This window comes from Panthera onca, chromosome A3, assembly GCF_046562875.1.
Source record: "Panthera onca isolate mPanOnc1 chromosome A3, mPanOnc1 haplotype 2, whole genome shotgun sequence".
Lineage (NCBI taxonomy): Eukaryota > Metazoa > Chordata > Mammalia > Carnivora > Felidae > Panthera > Panthera onca.
In genome coordinates this window covers 37,662,741-37,683,818 of record NC_138341.1, presented here as the reverse complement: position 1 = coordinate 37,683,818, position 21,078 = coordinate 37,662,741, and the positions used below count along the sequence as shown (strand labels likewise).

The 21,078-nt window shown below is 41.4% G+C and overlaps 1 protein-coding gene across 3 annotated transcripts in view; it reads right to left on the bottom strand.

The window, feature by feature from the left end:
- Positions 1–1,428: 1,428 nt before the first annotated feature.
- The window catches only part of TTL (tubulin tyrosine ligase), a 42,403-nt gene continuing 22,753 nt past the window's right edge, over positions 1,429–21,078 (bottom strand). For 2 of the 3 annotated variants that reach the window (XM_078444722.2, XM_078444723.2), the window contains 3 exons: positions 20,461–20,730; positions 11,967–12,110; positions 9,037–10,677 (listed from right to left, as the gene is read on the bottom strand). In XM_078444722.2, the coding sequence (XP_078300848.1) occupies positions 10,383–10,677; positions 11,967–12,110; positions 20,461–20,730 (709 nt within the window). In that variant the 3' untranslated portion in view covers positions 9,037–10,382. The other variant, XM_060654953.3, reaches the window with a different exon arrangement.

Below are 21,078 nucleotides of genomic sequence, written 5' to 3'. Positions count from 1 at the left end.
TCATTTGTTTTGAAAAGGTCTCATTTGTTTTTCTATTCTCTATATCATTTAATTCTACTCTCATCTTTATTATTGCTTTGTATTTAAACTCTTCTTTTTCTAATTTCTTTTCTTTTTTCTTTTTCTAATTTCTTAAGGTAGAAGTTAGTTTATTGAGAATTCCAAGCAGGTTCCACACCACCAGCTCAAGCCCCACTTGGGGCTCAACCTTACAAACTGTGAGATCATGACCTGAGCCGAAATCAAGAGTTGTACACCTAACCGACTGAGCCACCCAGGTCCCTGAGACATATCTTTTTTTTTTTTTTTTTTTTTAATGTTTATTTATTTTTGATATAGAGTGGAGTAGGGGCAGAAACAGAAGGGGACAGAGGATCCAAATTGGGCTCTGTGTTGACAGCAGAGAGCCAGATGTGGAGCTTGAACTCACCAACTGTAAGATTATGACTTGAGCCAAAGTTGGACACTTAACGTACTGAGCCACCCAGGTGCCCCGATTTGAGATGTTTTTTTTTAGTTTTATTTCTTTTTAATTTACATCCAAATTAGTTAGCATATAGTGCAACAACGCTTTCAGGAGTAGATTCCTTAATGCCCCTTACCCATTTAGACCATCCCTCCTCCCACAACCCCTCCAGTAGCCTTCTGTTTGTTCTCCATGTTTAAGAGTCTCTTATGTTTTGTCCCCCTCCCTGTTTTTATATTATTTTTGCTTCCCTTCCCTATGTTCATCTGTTCTGTGTCTTAAAGTCCTCATATGAGTGAAGTCATATATTTGTCTTTCTCTGACAAATACCCTCTCTAGCATAATATCCTCTAGTTCCATCCATGTAGCTGCAAATGGCAGGATTTCATTCTTTTTTTATTGCCAAGTAATACTCCATTGTATATATATATACCACCTCTTCTTTATCCATTCATTCATCGATGGACACTTGGGCTCTTTCCATACTTTGGCTATTGTTGATAGTGCTGCTATAAACATTTGGGTGCATGTGCCCCTTCGAAACAGGATACCTGTATCCCTTGGATAAGTACCTAGTAGTACAATTGCTGGGTCATAGGGTAGTTCTATTTTTAATTTTTTGAGGAACGTCCATAGTTTTTTCCAGAGTGGCTGCACACCAGTTTGCATTCCCACCAGCAATGCAGAAGAGATCCTCTTTTTCTGCATCCCGATTTATTTTTTAAATATAGTCATTAAAAAAATATAAATCTCCCTTTAGGCATGACTTTAGCTGAGTTTCATAAGTATTAGTATGTTGTGTTTCCATTTTCATTTATCTCAAAGTACTTTTTAATTTTCCTTGTTACTTCTTTGATCCATGGTTACTTAGGACTGTTTTTAATTCCCACATATTTGTGATTTTCCCAAATTTCTTTGTTAACGATTTCTAATTGTATTCCATTGTAGTCAGAGAACATATGTATTATTTCAGTAATTTTTATTTTTCTTAAAATTTTTCTTAAAAGCAATATCTACATCCAAAGTGTGACTCAAACCCATTACCCCAAGATCAAGAGTAGCACATTCCACTGACTGAGCCAGACAGGGCACCTAATTTCAACAATTTTTTAATTCACTGAGGCTTTATGGTATACCATATGGTTTATTCCAGAGAATGTTCCATGTGCACTTGAGAAAAATGTGTATTTTACTTTGTTGGGTGGAATTATCTATAGATATTTCTTAGATCTAGTTTGTTTACAGTGTTTTCTATTTCCTTGGTGATCTTCTGACTTGCTGTTCAGTTACGGAAAATGAGGGGCTGAAAATTTGAACTATTGTTGGAACTATTCCAACTATTCCAAATATTGTTGAACTATTTCTCTCTTCAATTCTGCCAGTTTTTGCTTCATATTTCTTGGGGTTTTGTTGCTAGGTGCATATTTTTATAACTGTTATACCTGTTTGATGGATTGATCTCTTAACCATTATAAATGTCCTTCTTTGCCTGTAGTAACAATTTTTTTTCTTAAAGTCTATTTTGTCTAATATTACTATGGCCACTCAAGCTCTCTCTGAGCTACTATTTGCATGATACATAGTTCCCATATTTTTACTTTCACTTATTTGTATCTTTGCATCTAAATTGTGTCTCTTGTAGATAATATAAAGTTGGATTATGGTTGATTTGTAATTTATTTGGCCAGTCTCTGCTTTTTTGGTCCTAGTATTTAATCCATTTATATTTAATGAAATTACTGAGAAGGTAGGATTTGTGTAATTTTGCTATTTGTTTTCTATATGCTTTATATCTACTTCCCCTATTTCTTCATTAATGCCTTTTTTGTTAAATAGGTATTTTCTAGGGTACATTTTAGGTCCCTTGTCTCTTTTACTGTATATTTAAAGTTATTTTCTCAGTGGTTGATGTGTCTTGGTGTAGATCTCTTTGAGTCTGTCCCACTTAGAGTTTGTTGGACTTCTTGGATGCACTTAAAATTTTTTTTATTTTATTTATTTTTTATTTGAGAGAGAGCACATATATGAATGGGGGAGAGGGGCAGAGGGAGAGGGACAGAGTCTTAAGCAGGCTCCTCAGTCAGTACGGAGCCCAATGTGGGGCTTGATCCCATGACCCTGAGATCATGACCCAAGCCAAAATAAAGAGTTGGACACTTTGGGGGCACGTGGGTGCTCAGTTGGTTAAGCATCTAACTTCAGCTCAGGTCATGATCTCATGGTTCATGAGTTTGAGCCCCACGTCAGGCTCTGTGCTGACAGCTCGGAGCCTGGATCCTATTTCAGATTCTGTGTCTCCCTCTCTCTCTGACCCTCCCCTGCCCACCTCTGTCTCTCTCTCTCTCTCTCAAAAATAAACATTTAAAAAATTTAAAAAAAAAGAGACTCGGCTGACTGAGCTACCCAGGCGTTCATTCTTGGATGCATTTAACGTTTTTCATCAAAGTGGAAAGTTTTGGGCTGCAATTTCTTTCAATATGATTTCTGCCTCTTTCTCTCCTCTCTTCTAGGACTCTTGTTATATATATGTTGGTAAACATATACATGTCTGGAGCACTGTTCATTTTTCTTCATTCTTTTCGTTCCTCAGACTGGATGATCTTGATTGATTTCAGATTCACTGATTCTTCCTTTTGCCAGCTCAAACCTGCTTTTGAACACCTCCACTGAATTTTTCATTTGCACTAATGTACTCTTTAATGCCAAAATTCCTACCAGGTTCTATTTAAAAAACAATTTGTATCTCTTTAATGATATTCTCTCTCTGCTGACACATCACTCTCATCATTCTTTCAGTTCTTTAAACATTTTAGATAGTCTTTGTGTATAAGACCAATGCCTGGGCTTCCTCAGGGATGGTTTCTACTGATTGCCTTTTCCTTCCATGGGCCATACTTTCTTATTTCTTTGCATGCCCCATAATTCGGGTTGAATATCGGAAAATTTTAATAATATAGTGGGGCAACTTTGGAAGCCAGATACTCTATCCTCTGCAGGGTTAATAGTTGCTGTTTATTCTTTAGAGTTTCCTGAAATAATTCTGTAAAGGCTATATTCTTTGATGTGTGGCCAGTGAAGTCTCTGCTGTTAGCTTAGTGGTTAACTAATGATTGACAGATTTCCTTAAACACTTGGACTAGTAAGTCTCCCAGCCTTTGCCAAGTGTGTGTGTGTGTGTGTGTGTGTGTGTGTGTGTGTGTGTGTGTGTATTGGGCATGCCTTCATGCCCAGGGAGGCAGTTTACAGCTCTGCATTAATCCTTCCTGCTTGTGAAGATCCTCCTGGTCATATAAGCTGAGGCAATTTAGGTCTCCCCAGGCATGCACAGAGCCCTATACATGTGTGTGGCCTTCTATAGTCTTCAGAAACTTTTCACAACTTCCAATGGACATCTCATTCCTCACCTTTTCCTTCTAAGTTTTTTGGTTGGCTTGTTGTTCGTTCTAACTCATGTAGTCTACTCAGGAAATTGAGGTGCTAAATAAACAATTGCTGCTGATTATTTTTAACAAACTCACCCAGGGAAAAGGTTGTTTACACTGGGCACACTTTGAGAAATGTCAAAGACAAGCCCTGAGATAAGGACTTAGATGGAACTGCCAGACAGGTCAAATAATGACAATTCACTGGGAAAGGGGCTTTGGAGGAGCTCCAACCCCACTCTGTACCCTCCCATGGTTGCTAAACTCCTGGGTTTCACCATGATTGTGGGGCTTTTCATTTCCAAGGCTACCATGGAGCTAGGAAAAGGGGGATGAAAATAGAGCGATTTAAAAATTCACAAAACTTGCTGTTCTTACCAAAGTGCAACCATTTTTCTTTAATAAATATTTCTGGATTGTTGCAAACCTTTGGTTAACTTCCAGACAGTTTTTGCCAGTGTTCCCATTGCTTTCACGGAGAGACAATTTTCAGAGGACACCAACACTCAATCTGCCTTTGGGGATGCTTTGGGGAAGACATCTTTAAAATATCACTGAACCTCTGGGGCTAATGGGATAACCCCAGCTTCTTTAAGGAGAAGGGGCAGCTACTGACAGCAAGCAGGACCAGCCTCCAAGAGAAGTCCTCCACAAGTTTTGAACCTGTCCACTCTCAGGATCCTAAATAGTTTCCTGCGCGGGTCCATGTGTACTTGTCCCTGCACCCTGCCTGTGCGATCTACATGGTGTCTAGTGGGTATGTGTTATATAGCATATCAGAAACTTGTTTGGAGTGCTTAACCAGCCAGGGTTTGCATTTATGGAAGGCCCTTTCTCTGTGTCAGAAGTGTGTTTATGGAGTGAAAGCAGCCATATATGGGAAAGATGTCCAGAGCATTCAGCCTCATCATGCATGAAGTCACAAGTTAACTATAGTTTACATAAATGACACTAACTGCCAGAGGTATGCAAGACTTACCATATACCTGGCCTTAGTAAAGTCTTAGTAAAGACTTCATGGCCTTCTGGCTGATTGTAGAATCCTTTCAGAAAGCCCCTCTACCTCCTCCCTTCTCACAACCATGGGACTCATCTGGCAATCTGCATCATGATTCAGACAATATACAAGACATATAAGACATGGACTGGATTTTGGCTGTGGAAATTGTTCCAAAGCTTCACCCTAGAGGAGCTCATTACACTTTCAAAAGACAATCTGTTGGCTTATGTATTCAGTAACATGCTGGGATCAGCAAACAATGGCCACATCTGGCTTGTGTTTGTGTGTACTAAAAAAAATAAATAAAAATAAAAATAATTTAAAAGTAGGCTCCATGACCAGCATGTAGCCCAATGCGGGGCTTGAACTCATGACCCCGAGATCAAGACTTGAGTTGAGATCAAGAGTCAGACGCTTACCCATCTGAGCCACCCAGATGCCTCTGTTTTAAATTTTTAAAGAGTTGGTTAAAAAAAAAAAGAAGAATATGCAACAAAGAACCTGTTTGGTTTGCAAAGCCTAGAATATTTACTAATCTGACCCTTTCCAAAAAAAGTCTGTCTACCTCTGAGTAACGAAGTCATGGATTCAAATAGCCAGTGCTCTCCTAGGACAGTCAACAACCACAATAAGATGATAGAACCCAAGGGCACAAAAATACTTGAAATATTACTTTACTTTAATGCTCTGGGAATTTTAAACATTCATAAAATCACCTTATTTTCAGAAGTCATTTCCTCTTAGGTACAGATTCTGTGTTCACGATCAGAGACAAGTGTGTCACTGCATTTTCGCCACAGCAGCCACATGCTGCAGGAAACCTAACTCTGGCACCTTGTCTTCTCTAGTAGAGTCCCCCCCCCCACGCCCACAACAGGGCTGGGTCCACATGTGCTGGACACAACCTTGGCTGTCAATGAAAACACCCTCTGGGAGCTTCACCGCTGCTTGCGGATTCCGTGGATCCCATACATTTCCAGCACTGCTAAGTCTGAGATAATGATCCTGAGGCACTAGTATGAAACATCAAGTCAGCTGGGAAGTATGCCGGCACCTGCTCCACTGTATCCTACAGACACGGAGGCACTTCAATGTTCTGGGTAAAATCGAGTTTAGGATTACGCCAGGAGTTAAGTGTGAGGGAAGGGGCTTTTCTCTCAAGCGTTAATAATCTTAACACATATTTAACAGATTTATAAATTCCTGTCTGTTTACATTTGTTGTCAGGGCTTCACAAACCGCGTGAGTAAATGAAAGCACGTTTGCGTTTACAAATGCTGGGACAGGAAGCAAAAAGAGAACGTGCTGAGACAGCAGTTGCCTGTATCAGGGCAACAACATGGTCATTCTTAAAGAAATGCCTGTCCTTCCAAAAGGAACTTTAAAAAAAAAGGTCCTAGGCCTTATCTGATTATTCTAAGGTAACAATGCATTTGTCTTTCCTTCTCAAGCAGTGGTTGAAGGCATCTCAGAGCATACTGATGCCTGACGTTTGGATTCGATTGGTCAGAGTTGGGAGAGAGGGGGAGGGTGTAGACACCAACATTTTTTAAAAGCTTCCCCAGTGAGTCCAGCATACAGTCAACACTGAGAACCTTGGTACTACAGGTTCTCGAGTCTTCCTAATTTCACCTGTCCTCACTAAACGCCCTTGAGGTAGTCCCTGGGTCAGGCAACAATTTCTTCCATGAGATAAGAAACTAAGGCACAGTGAGGTTAACGAGTTCATCTCACACTGTGCAGCTAAATGACACCACCAAGACTGGAATCATCTCCAAATAAAGAACACCTCCTCCCCCAGCAACTGGCGAAATGTACTCGGACTGCACATATAAAGACTAACTGAAGAGCGAGGCATAACCATCTGTGCCAAGGATATCATGGAAGGGTATGGAACAGTTTGGAGGCAACCATCCCACTTGATTGAAAATAAATGCATAAAATAGACACTTATTTGAAACCATGGGAGGAATGAAGCAGAACCTTCTTTTTAAAGCCTTACTCCCCTCACGTATATGCTACTGATTTAAATTTCTTAGAAAATCCATCAAGATCCATGAACTTCCAACATCTATTCTTAGCTCTGTCACTGTAAGCGCTGGAAAACTCTCAAATGTCCCTTTAATTCGGGTCGAAGAGATTGTTACAAATCTGCGTTCACATGTGATAGCACTATAGAAACCTCCATGCTTTCCCCAACACCAGTCCACAGAGACCTCCCAAGGACTCAGACACTTAGACTTTCTAGACACTAACCCAACAGTGCTGGGCCTCCAAGACTGACACCTCCACCACTAACTGTTTTATTTTGCTCTGAATGCAAACCTCATTATCTGTTTGCTGGGTAACCACCCGGGCTTTTGTCTTGTAATTCCAAATTCACAGAAAAGCTAAACCAGCTGGGCCCTTCTCCTTCACCCCGACATAATGCCATCACATCCTACACCCACTGCTGCATCTATGAAATATTCCTTTCTTCACTGTAAGCTCCCACATCTCATCATGTTTGAGGAGGCGTTGCTCTCTTTTCTCTTTTTGAAAGTCTCCCTGACTACAGAACTGTTGTCTGGTGACAAGTAGAAAGAATAATGGGGCACATATATACACGCAGGAAGAACAAGCATGTATTGGACAGGGGGCCTGCTGTGGTTCCCAGCACACTCTCTGGAGGACCTGTTCAGTCAGCTCGCACTGAACGCAAGTAGCATCTTGTTCTTCCCACTGGTAGTGATGCAGCCTCCTGAAAAATCTACAGAATATTTGATCCAGTAAATGGAAACTACACCTAATAGGACACACTTGTTGACCTATAAGATGCTCTGTGGAGCTCTGAAACCATGTCTTTCCCAGGCCAGACATACACTCGTTCGGAGCCTCACCCTGATGTCAAGAGGCAGAAGCAGAGAAAAGAACAAAACCCTGGAACAAAACCTCTTCCAGCTCCTGCGGGAGGTGCTTGGAGAGCAAGAAAATGGAGGAAAGCCGCCTGGGTCTGGGGCAGTGCCACCTGGTGGTGGCGGTGGGGTGTATGTGGAATTCTACTCTCCTGCCCCCTAGAGGGGTTTTTACAAAAGTTAAAACGGCAACAACAATAACAACAACAACAACAAAAAAAAGAGAACAAAAGGGAACTTTGCAAAAGTGCATGTAGAGTTCTGGTTAAAACCAAGATAACTGAGAATCATCATATTTCAAAGATCCACCATACCCAACTATTAAGTAAAGCAAGACATCGTGTTTTTTTCTCTCTCATGCTTATTTGATGCTTATGTTGTGGCAAACTTGCTGTTTGGTTTCTAAAACATGCACAGAGCAGATCGAGAGCAGCATTTGCCGTTTTGGTGCCCAGCCCACAGCAACCCTGACAGGTGACTGACCAAACGCCATCAGGAACGTGGTGAGGAAAACCCCCTTTGCCGCGAGGTGGCACCTAGCACGGAACCAAGGGCTGTTGGTGCATGCTTGTCCAGACTCCCACGGGCAGGGTGCTGTGGAGAAGGATGGGCGGGGAACACATCAGCCACCTCCCGAAAGCTATCACATCCGATCCCTGTCCCAGACAAAAGGGTTGCAGCTGGGCATAGAGCTAAGGCACTAAGGCTGCAGCAGGTGGAAAGACACCAACCAAAGGTCCAACAGTCTCGATCCCCAGGGAGGAGAGGCGCTGCTCACAATGCTGCCTTAGGATAAAAATTGGATTTTTTTTTTTTTTTTTTAAAGAACGAGAACATAAAATAATCAAGTCCCTGTCTTTTCCCCTTAGAAGAATATTGTACTCTCCCCTCAGAGAAGTTTGCCGCGGTTTTCACATCTCGACAGCAGTGCTGCGAGCACCACCTGGGAACCCCTGAGCAACCACTCTTCGGGGAAGTCGCCTTTTTTTCTCATGCTCTCTCTTCGATCACGGCTTGGCCGGTTGCCTCTCTTTCTCCAGTTCTGGCTTGGGAACGAGCGATCCTGACCTTTCACCTTCCCCTGGAGCAGGAGCTCATGCTTCTTCTGAGGCAGCTCTGGGCGCCTCCCTGGGTCACAGCTTGATGAACGCGGCCGGCTGGACGTGCTGTGGCTCCACGTCTGGGGGCGGGAAGACACTGGATATGGCTATGTCCACGATGCCCTGGCACAGTTCTGCATAGAGCTTCCTGAAACGGGTTTTTAGAAATATCACTGAAGATGTTCATCAAAATGCACATGAAAAGTCATGATGTTTATCACCAGGACCTGCCCTAGATGTTCCATCTCGTGACCAAATTTATAAAACTGGTTTCCACCGTACATACGAATGCTGCACGAGGCATGGCATGAAGATAAAGCACCCCGTTAACAAACATTTCTAGAAGGTCTCAGGTGAACAGACAAACAGCTCCTGCTCTCACCGGCAGGAAAGACGGGCAATTTTCAAGGGTAAGTCTTTCATCTGGCCTGTCTGCAGTGGGTATACTGCCCCCTCTCTGTGTGGCTGAGGAAACTCCAGGAAAGACAGCTAAGGAGTCACCCAGGAGTGACAGCTAAGCCAAGATCTGGAGAACGAGTGAAGTCAGACAAACAGTGGATGACGGGGGTGGGGCTGAGTGGCTCAGTCAGTTAAGTGTCTGACTTCGGCTCAGGTCATGATCTTGCGGTTCACAAGCTTGAGGCCCGTGTTGAGCTCTGTGCTGACAGCTCAGAGCCCGGAGCCTGCTTTGGATTCTGTGTCTCCGCCTTTCTCTCTGCCCCTTCCCTGCTCATGTTCTGTCTCTCTCTCAAAAATAAGTAAAAACATTTTTAAAAATTTAGAAAAGAGGATGGAGGAGAGGAGAGACAGACCCAAAAAGGCAGAAGGAGGGGGAAAACAGGGAAGGGGAGAGGAGGAGAGAAAGAGAGAACATGTTGGGGGAGGGGGAAAAGAGGGGCAGCGCCCATGGAGGAGCAGTGTGCACGGAGAGGGGGTTTTACAGGGGCAAGAGCAGAAGAAGAGGTCCCTGTTGGAGGCTCCTGGCAAAAGCGTCCACGGTGATGGAGGATGACCTGTGGGAGAGCGAGGGCAGGGGAGGTGGACGGCAGGGGACTGCCAAGGCTGGAGGCCAAGCTGACAAGCCTCAAGCCAGAATCTGAGGGTAATGGAGAGAAGGAGGCCAGATTTGGGTCAGGATTCCAGCTTAGATTCTGTGCAGAGGGGAGGTGGTCATTCACGGGGACAGGCGAGCCTGGGGCAAGGGGTGCCTCTCGGACAGCCACAGCCATCCTTGCAGGACGGTGGGCAGGCCGGTGCAGACACTGGTCTGGAACTTTGGCTGTGATGCAATTTGGTGGTTTTAAAATTATGAAGTTGAATAAGATCACGTTCAGAGAAAGCGTAATAGAGAAGACAAACAGCCAGGGCGATGAGGAACAGGGGGCCAATCTTGCCCACCCCTCCTCAGGCAAACCCTCCCGGTACAGAGTGTGCCTGAAGCCACAACAGAAGAGCGTCTCAGCAAGGTGTGAGCAGCGGCCTCAAACACTGCCGAGAGGCTCAGGGAAGTGCTGACAGAAAGGGGCCGCTGGACTTGGCAACGTGGACTCGGCTGGGGACCTTAGAGCAGTTTCTACGGGATGGAGGGGACAGCATCCAGCCCAGAATGATCCACGGCATGCATGAGGGCAGAGGAAGAGGAGACGGCCTGAGCAGGTGCTGCTTTCTAGAAGTTTGGCTCTGACCCGAGTGGGGAGGAGGAGTCTCTGGAGCAGGACATGGCATCAGGGGAGGGCTCTTTTCTGACAGTTGTGGAAAATCTGCTGTGCACCCACGTGCTGATGGGAACCACACCCTGAAGGGGGAGAAAGGATGATACTGTGAATGAGGAAGGCCAGGGGACGTAGGACAGGAGTGGGGATAGGGCACGGAGCACGAGGGAGGACTGAACCTTTACTGCAAGGACAGGGGAAAACGGGCAGGCTGAGGTGGATGTGGTGAAGAGAAGATGTGAGCCAGCCTGCTCTCCCCCTTGCTTCAGTCTGCTCACCTCTCCTTCCTCCTTCCGACTCAGTTCCAAACACCACCCCTCAACAGCAGCCCTTTGTTCAATGATATTACCGTTCACATCCTTTACCAAGGATAAAATGTCCCAGCTTGTAATCTGTATTTGTCTGGTCCTCTGTCATGCCCGCAGTCTCTCTAAGGGCAGGGTCTGCATCTCTGCTCATGACTGTGACTCAGGGCCCAGTACGGGGCCTGGAGAGTTGGGGGGTACTAACGAGTACTGGTTGGCTGAAGGGAGTGCCGAACAAGACGAATCACACCCGCCATGTCGCAGCCAGTGAGCGCGTGGCAAAGGCCTGGCTCCTAATGAAAGAGCTACTTGTGTGTTAATACTGCCGCTTGTAGGTTTGGGACTTTCTCCTAAACCTGTGGAGGAAGATCACCTCAACTCCTCCAGGACATGGATGTGGGGAACCACGGAGGGGATTCAACCTGATGAAAGTGAATCTTTAGAAAAACCAGCAGCATATGAGGATAAGGTCCATCTGACTTTCCCTTACATCTAAGGCCTCCATCATGCTTTTGAGGGCACATTCTGTTCATCTGTGCAACTCCCATAGCACCTGGCATGGGGCATGGTTCCACTGGATGCCATGTTCCCCTCCTGAAGGCTCTCCCCTCCTCCCCTTGGTGCATGTGACACTCTTCTCTTACATACCATTTCTAGCTCTACTGTGCCTACAATGCCTTCTCAGAACACTTCTTGCTCAGGGAGCCCCTCGATTTCTTGGTCATCACCGTCCCGGTCCACTCACAGGACCTGCTTCCTGAACCGGTCACACAAGAGGGTCTCCTCTGGCAGTTTTTTAGCTTTGTTGAAACTTTCATAGCAACTACCGCCCACTTGAGCACAGACTACTGCTCAACACACATGGGGGAATTAGGAAGGACTGACTCAGCAAAGCCCCCTGACCCCCGCCAGCCAGGGTCTGGCCAAAGGATATCCTCCCTGACAGCAGTTACATGGTCTACACTTGAACACTTTGGTAATGGGAACTCACTACCTTGCCAAGATAGGCTATTCCTACTGTGGAACCAACTTCCCGTTTGTTAAAACGCAGTGGTGTTCAGGCTTACTGGGCACAAGCTGGGGCGCCGTTGACCTCAATGAGCCAGACCTTCAGCTCCTCGTCCACCATGAAGTCAAAGCCAAAGAGCTGGAAGCTCTGGTAAGGGAGGTGCCTGGTGCTGATGGCGGGCTCCACGCTCATGAGGCAGCTTCTGTGGGGCAGAGTGGGAGAGCTCACTGAGAACGGGTTGGTTGAGGGAGAAGGAACACAGAAGACATACTTGGATGATTTTATATCAAAAGTGCTGATAAAAATCCACTTTGACTTAATTTTTATTTTATTAAAAATTTTTTTTAAATGTTTTATTTATTTTTGAGAGAGGAAGAGAAAGAGGGTGAGTGAGCAAGCAGGGCAGGGACAGAGAGAGAGGGAGACACAGAATCCAAAGCAGGCTCCAGGCTCTGAGCTATCAGCACAGAGCCTGACACAGGGCTCAAACTCACGAGCAGTGAGATCCTGACCTGAGACGAAGTCGGACGCTTAACCAAATGAACCGCCCAGGTGCCGTGAGATTTTATTTTTAGGTAATCTCTACACCCAACACCCAGCTCGAACTCACAACCCAGAGATCAAGAGCTGCACACTCCACTGAGACAGTTGGGTGCCCCAATTCTCTCTTTTAAATTTGTTACCAACAGATTATTCAAGACAATACTACTTATCAAGCTATTTGTTAGAAAATTCTGCAGTCCTGTTCTTATAGGTAGGGGCTGCTTTCCTACCACAGCGCTGAGTCACTGTGGCCCGTGGATAGGTGGATTCCTCCAACAGTAGGGCTGCTGCCATATTTGTTTGTAATAAATAAAACACTCCCACGCATTTTTGCCATATAAAAGAAATGGACTACCATTTGGTGAAGGGCAGAATTTGCAGTGAAGCTGGCCTCATTCATTTCTTCCACTAGCTCCAGTTCTAATGCCAAATTATTACTAATTAAAAGATTTAAATATTGAAATAGAAAATAGAATTATTATTAACACCACTACTGTTCAAAAAAATTGGGAAAAAACACAAACACAAAAAAGTTCAAAGTCAATCTCAGAAAATGAGTAAGTACATGAGATCTAAGGTCAGGGGGCTAAGCCCAAAATTTGGAACAAGTTTTTTTTTTAACCTCTCTGGGCCAAGCTTTGATTTCTTTATCCATAAAGGAAGGGGTAAAAATAATACCTAGTCCTAGTGCTGGGATAGTTCAATGAAATAATTTATAAAGAACCTATGAATAATAAATCACTGTTTTCCAGAATAACCATCCCAGACAACCTATGCTATTTCTGTTTTATGAAGACCTTCCCTGATTTTTCCCTCAACTGAATGCTGGGGCAAAATATCTATTCTAGTAATAAAATATGTTATGACAACTCTAAGATTACCAGGAATGGCTTTCCTCCTACACAACTGTATGTTTAGAAGGAAAAATAAAGAAATTGGCTTCCATGTGACTGACTCCACAATGTATCTGTACAGGTAGTTTGTGACTAATGACATTAAAGAACTGGGACCTCTAAAAAAAAAAAAGAAAAAAAAGAAAGAAAGAAACAAACAAACAAACAAACAACTGGGACCTCTGTGAACTTGGAGCCGGGGTCTTGCTCTCCCGACTTCCCTCCATCTCGACCCCCTCCAAGTGTCAACTTACTTTTTCTCCCCCTGAAAAGGAAAATATTTCTATGCATATATTTAAACCTTTAAATATAATTTTGGTCAGTTAGCCATTTAACAACCAACTGGAATAAAATTTTCTTCTCTCATTCATTTTTAACCTACACTGGTAAGGCACATATCACATTTTTTTCTGTATCTTTATCTCTACTATGAAAGAATACCCTTAACTTTTTTTTAAACATTTTTACACGTGACATTTTTGTTTTATTTTTATTTTATTTTTTTCTTTCAGTTTATTTTTTTGAGAGAGAGAGAGAGCAAGCAGAGGAGGGACAAAGGGAGAGAGGGAGAGAGAGAATTTCAAGCAGGCTTTGTGCTGTTAGCACAGGCCAAGGTGGGGTCCAATGCCATGAACCATGAGATCACGACCTGAGCCGAAACCAAGAGTTGGACTATCAACCGACTGAGCCACCCAGACGCCCCTTATTTTATTAAAAAAAATTTTTTTTAAACATTTTAATTCATTTTTGAGAGACAGGGACAGAGCGTGAGTCAGGGAAGGGCAGAGAGAGAGGGAAACACAGAATCCAAAGCAGACTCCAGGCTCTGAGTGGTCAGCACAGAGCCTGATGCAGGGCTGGAACTCACGAATCACAAGATCATGACCTGAGCCAAAGTTGGACGCTTAACCAACTTAGCCACCCATGTACCCCAAATGTTTGTTTATTTTTGAGAGAGAAAGAGAGAGGGAAAGAGCGTGTGCACACATGGACGCGCTTGCCCATGCGTGAGAGGGGGAGGGGTAGAGAGCAAGGGAGACAGAAGACCCAAAGCGGACTCTGCACTGACAGCAGAGAGCCCTATGTGGGACTCACAAACTCACAAACCAAGAGATCATGACCTGAGCCAAAGCTGGACACTTAAGTGTCTGAGCCACCCAGGTGCCCCTAACTTTTGTTTAATTAAAATATCCTTTCCAATATTATAATTAAGAAAACATTTAAATTTAAGAGATGTTCATGATAGAAAGAAAGAAAGAAAGAAAGAAAGGGAAAGAAGGAAAGAAAAGAAAGAACCCCAACAAAGTGAAAGAAACATGCTCAAACAATAAAGGAAAAACCGAGAGCCAGAAGCAAATCAAAATTAAATATTTTTTTAAATTTGCTGGAAGCTCAAGATTAATAATTCACTTTAAAGAATTTTTTTCATCATTGGAGACTTTATACAGTATATCTTTTTTCAGCAGGAGTGGGAAGTTAGGGGGAGGCTAGCAGGGGGAAAAAAACCACACACATACAGGCGTAAGAGCTGTTGGGAGCATTTATAGCACCAAAGTAGCAGCACTCTCTGAACTGTACAGAACAATGGGGGAGTGGTGATGGTGGTGGTGGTATAACAAATATCTAATAAATCTTTTGCCTAAAATAGGAAATCTTTCTTCAGCATACTTGATTTCTCTGGTGTCAGAATTCTAAGCACCTACAATCCCTGAAGGAATGGGACTCTATAATTACTCTGCCAGACTCTATAGTAGAATACATTAAGGAAAAAGTCTCAGTCATTGTGACAGGTGGTAATGACAGAACAGATAAGAGACCAACAGAACAGAATGGAGATCACTCACATAAAGGATCACCTGATTTATAACAAAGCCTCACCAAAATACTGTGAGGAAAGGTCAGCCTTATGCACAAATGGTCCTGGGTCAACGGGATACCCCATAGAGAAACATGACACTTGACATATAACAATTCAGGTAGATTATAGGTGTAAGATATAAAAGATAAAGACCAAGATGTCCATCAACTATAGAAGGGATAAATCATGTAATAATCACACAATGAAATATCACACAGCAGTGAAAAAGGTAAATTACTCCTATGCAACAATACAGATGAAACCCATAGGTATACTTGTGAAAAAAGTTGAACAGAAAACAGGAAATACAGTATAATTGCATTTACATAAAGTGTAAGAGTAAGCAAAAGGATGGTAATAAAAGTCAGAAGAGTGGCTATCAGTGGCATGAAGTATGTATTTTGAGGGAGCTCAAGAAAGTATTCTGAGGTGCTGTAAATATTTTATATCATGATTCGTGTAATGATTATCTGAGTATACGCATAATTAGAAGTTCACCACACTGTACACTTAAGATGTATGGAATTTACCATACACATTTTATACCTCAACTTAAAAAAAATCTCTATTGGGGGCGCCTGGGTGGCTCAGTCGGTTAAGTGTCCGACTTTGGCTCAGGTCATGATCTCGCGGTTCGTGAGTTCAAGCCCCGTGTCAGGCTCTGTGCTGATGGCTCAGAGCCTGGAGCCTGTTTCAGATTCTGTGTTTCCCTCTCTCTCTGACCCTCCCCCATTCATGCTCTGTCTCTCTCTCTGTCTCAAAAATAAATAAACGTTAAAAAAATTTTAAAAAAAAATCTCTATTGGATTTAGTAAACTATAATAAATGAATAATAGCACTAAAAAATTATTTTCAGGCATATCAAGAAACAGGACCGAGAGAAAAAACAGACAACAGAAGCAAACATGTAAGTCAGGGGTTGGGAAACTTTTTCTACAAAGGACCAGACAGTAACTATTTTAGATTTTGAAGGCTACAGAGAGTTTCTGCTACGTATTCTTCTATTTCTAAAAAATCTTTTAAAAATGTAAAAACCACTTTTAGCTTATGGTTTATATGAAAACGGGCTTTAGGTTGGATTAGGCCCATAGGACATAGTTTGCTAACCTCTACTACAGGTAATTCAGATTTCAGACTAATCAAATGAAGATGTTAAAGAATCACTGTTAACATGTTCAAGACAATATAAGACAAGTGGGAAATTTCACAAGAGAACTATAATCTAAAAAGGGTCAAATGGAAATTCTAGAACCGGAAAGCACAATCCCTAAAATCAAGAGCTCAAGAGATGAGTTATCAACACATTTTATTGGCATTTTCCTTTTTCCTTTTTCAACAGGTTTTAATTGCTAAAGGAAGAGATCAAATGATACACAAAAACCATGGGAGAAATATGAGACAGTGAAAAGGATTGGTACCATGTAACTACAGTCCCAGAGGAAAGAAGAATGGGACAAAAGCCAAAAGGGAAAAGATGGCGGCCATGAATATTCCAAAACAAATAAAAGACCTGCAGCCTCAGATTCAAGAAGCACTATGACACCTAGGCAGCAATAAGTACAAAGACAAGTATACACAACTCACAGTAACGCTTATAAAAATCGATGAAAATAAATCTTCAAAACAGAGAAAAGACACAGAGCAAGCTAAAATTGTTGCTGACACCTCAAAGGAAGAGACAGAAGCCAGAAAGAGACAGAAGCCAGAAGACAATGGCAAGCCATCTTCAAAGTGTTTAAAAAAAAAAAAAAAAAAAAAGATTTTGCTGGTCTAGAAATCCATTTCATAACATGTCCTTAAAAAAATCTTTCCACGTCTTTTAAAAAAATAAAGAAAAAACAGGTGCACCTGTATGGCTCAGTCAGTTAAGCATCCGACTTAGGCTCAGGTCATGATCTCACAGTCCATGACTTTGAGACTGGCATCAGGCTCGGTGCTGAAAGCTCACAGCCTGGAGCCTGCTTTGCCTCTCTCTTCTGCCTCTCACTGCCCCTCCCTCCCCCCTCTCTCTCAAAAAAATAAACAAACATTTAAAAAAATCTTAAGAAAAAATAAATGTAGATAAATTATTAGATAAATAAAAAACCAAAATGATTCATCAGCAGCAGACTTTACTTAAAAAGGAATAAAAATGAGTTTTTTAAGAATTAGGAAACTGATGGGGCGCCTGGGTGGCTCAGTCGGTTGAGTGTCCGACTTTGGCTCAGGTCATGATCTCACGGTTCGGGAGTTCAAGCCCCGCGTTGGGCTCTGTGCTGACAGCTCAGAGCCTGGAGCCTGCTTCAGATTCTGTGTCCCCCTCTCTGCCCGCCCCACCCCTGCTTGTGCTCTGTCTCTCTCTGTCTTTCAAAAATGAATAAACATTAAAAAAAAAAAAAAAAAAAAAGAGTTAGGAAACTGATCCTAGACAAAAGCAAGAAAATGCATGAAAGAAAAAAAAGCAACATAAAAGGTTAAAATGTATAGGAAAATCTAAATGACTATTAACTCTATAATAATAATGATGATGGTAATGATGATGTCTTGTGAGTTTAAAATATAGGTGTCATTAATGACCACCACGTATCTACAATCCAATTCCTTTAGGATCCTTTCTCTGGTCCCTTCTGCTTCCCCTTCAGAGATAACCACTATTTTGAATTTTATGTTTTTCATTCCTTCAGTTCTCTATTTTAACCACACATGCACATTCCTCTAAATAACTTCAGTTTTGCTTTTCAATTTATATGAACAGAATCAACCTGTATGCATCTCATATACACAGTTTATATTTTTTGTAATTTTTGCTTGACATTATGTTTGTGTAACAGCAGTGAAAATATCCTTCAGGAATAAGGTGAGACAAAGGCATTCTCCGATGACAGAAAATTAAAAGACGTTATTACCTACAGAACGAACTGCTCTAAAAGAAATGCTAAAGTCTAAAGGGAAATAATACCAGAGAGAAACTTGGAACTTCAGGACTGAAGGAAGAGAATAAAAAAAAGCAAATAAAAAAATATTTTTCTCTTTTTATATTTTTTTTTTTTTTTTAATTTTTTTTCAACGTTTTTTATTTATTTTTGGGACAGAGAGAGACAGAGCATGAACGGGGGAGGGGCAGAGAGAGAGGGAGACACAGAATCGGAAACAGGCTCCAGGCTCCGAGCCATCAGCCCAGAGCCTGACGCGGGGCTCGAACTCACAGACCGCGAGATCGTGACCTGGCTGAAGTCGGACGCTTAACCGACTGCGCCACCCAGGCGCCCCTCTCTTTTTATATTTAAAGTGGGTTTCTTGTAGACAGCATACGATTTGGTCTTGTATTAAAAAAAAAATCCAACCTGATAATCTGTCATACATATAATATATATATATATATGAATATTGGTAACAAAAATTATAACATTACGTGGTAGAGATTTCAATGGATATAGATGTAATATACACAACAACTATAGAGGGGGAGAGTTAAGTGAACTATAAGGTTATAAGTTTTCTGCACTTTATTTGAAGTGATAAATTATTAACTCTAAGAAGGCTGTGAAATAAATATTAGGTATATAAATCATAATCCCTAGAGTAAACACTAAGAGAGAGGGAGAAAGATAGCCAAATACTCAACAAAAAAATTAAAATAATTTTTATTTAAAAATTCTAAGTAATTCTAAGTAAATTCAATAATTCTAAGTAAACTCAAATAATTTCTATTTAAAAAAAAATTTTTTTTAACATTTATTCAGTTTTGAGAGACAGGGAGACAGAATCCGAAGCAGGCTTCAGGCTCTGAGCTGTCAGCACAGAGCCTGATGCGGGGTTCGAACTCACAAACCACGAGATCATGACCTGGGCCAAAAAGTCAGAGGCCCAACCAACTGAGCCACCGAGGCACTGCAGTAAATTCAAATAATTTTTTAAAAGGGAGGCAATGGGAAAATGAAAAACAAAACCAAAAGGGGACAAATAGTAAATAAAAAAATAGTACATATAAATCCAGCCAAACCAATAATAATTAAATTCAAATGATAAAAACACACCAATTAGAAAGGTAGAGATTACCATATTGGCTGTTTCGTTAAACAAAACAAAAACAAAACCTACTATACACTGTCTACCAGAAGCCCACTTTAAATATAGAACGGAACAGAACAGGATAGAAGTAAAGGGATGGAGACATATCACTAATCAAAAAAAGCTGGAGTGGCTACATTAATGAATATCAGACGATGTACTTTAAAATAAGAAATATTACCAGAGATGAAGACAGAAATTACATATGGATAAAGTGGTCAGTTGCCAAAAAACACAAAAGGTAACAATTCTAAATGTATATGCACCTAAAACAGATCTTCAAAACATATAAAGCAAAACTGATAAAACTAAAGGAGACATAGATAAATCCAAAATTATACTTGGAGACTTCAATGTTTTCCCTTTCAGTCATGAACAGAACAAGCAGAACAGAAATTCAGCAAGGATGTAAAAGACTTGAACAACACTAATCACTTTCACCTAATTCACATTTATAGAACACTCAGCCCAACTATAGCAGAATAAACGTTATTTTTAGTGCACATGGAACAATCACTAAAACTGGATCATATTGTGGGCCATGACACACACTTTAACAAATTTTAAAGTATGTTCTCTGACCATGATGGAATTAAAATAAAAATCAGTAATAGAAAAATATCTGGAAAATCCCCAAATATTTGGAAGTTAAGCGAAAATTTCTAAGTAACACAAGTCAAAGATGAAATCACAAGGAAAACTAGAAAATATTTTAATAAACTGAAAATGAAAACACAACATAGCAAAACCTGGGGGATGTGTCAGCAAGTATTTAGAGGGAAACTGACAGCATTAAATGCACTTAAAAAAGGTAATCTCTCAAATCAATGATCTAACCTTTTGCGTTAAGGAAACTAGAAAACAAATTAAACCCCTCAAAAAAAGCAGAAGAAAGGAAATAATAAGGAGCATAAATCAAAGAAATAAAAAATAAAAACAATAGAGAAAATCAATAAAGCCAAAAGGTGACTTTTTAAAAAGATAGCACTGATAGACCTCTAGCCAATAGAGGTAAAATAGAAGATACCAATATAAAGAGTGCAAACAGTGACATCATTACAGTTCCTACAGATACTGAAGGGATAATAAAGGAATATTACAAATAACTTTTGTCCTTAAATTAGCTTAAATGGAATAATTCCTTGAAAGGCACAAACTTTCCAAAACTTCTTCAAGACACACAACCAAAAAAGATACAATTCAGTTACCTTATTATATGTTTAATTTGTAGCAAGATACTACTCTCCAGCGTAATGTTCAAAGCACTTATTAGGTACTTATTGAACTCCTCAAAGAACATTTCATTCCCTTCTTCGTACTTTCCATAGTTCTTTGAGTATTCCTTCTGAATGCAGTGATTGGTCAAATGGCAGGTTTTGTCTTGGAAATTATCAACATGATATGGTTCTGAAGCAGTCCGAAGCACACCCTCTTTGTAGAGGTAGATATTATACTGATGATCCACTAACACCCAGCTTCTGCAAGTCAATGAGAACAATTTTATTCAAAGTTTCTCCACAGTATATATATCATCCCCATTCCTTACCTTTTTTGGAGGGATGTAGAGGAAGGAGGTAGATTCTAAAATTATATCAGGAAAGCCATAGCCAAGATAGCAGATTATGAATCTGCTATTAGCTAAGAGAGCAGATTATGACATAAATGACAAGAAGACTTTGATCAGTTCAAAAGATACAGCATTTTAAAGAGATCCAGATGGGCTGGGTCCTAAGGTTTATCCATGAAATCTCCATTTGCCATGTTTGCTCTATTAGTAATCTTAAGAGGAAGACTGTTCACCCTGAAGCTGATCTGACACAGGATTG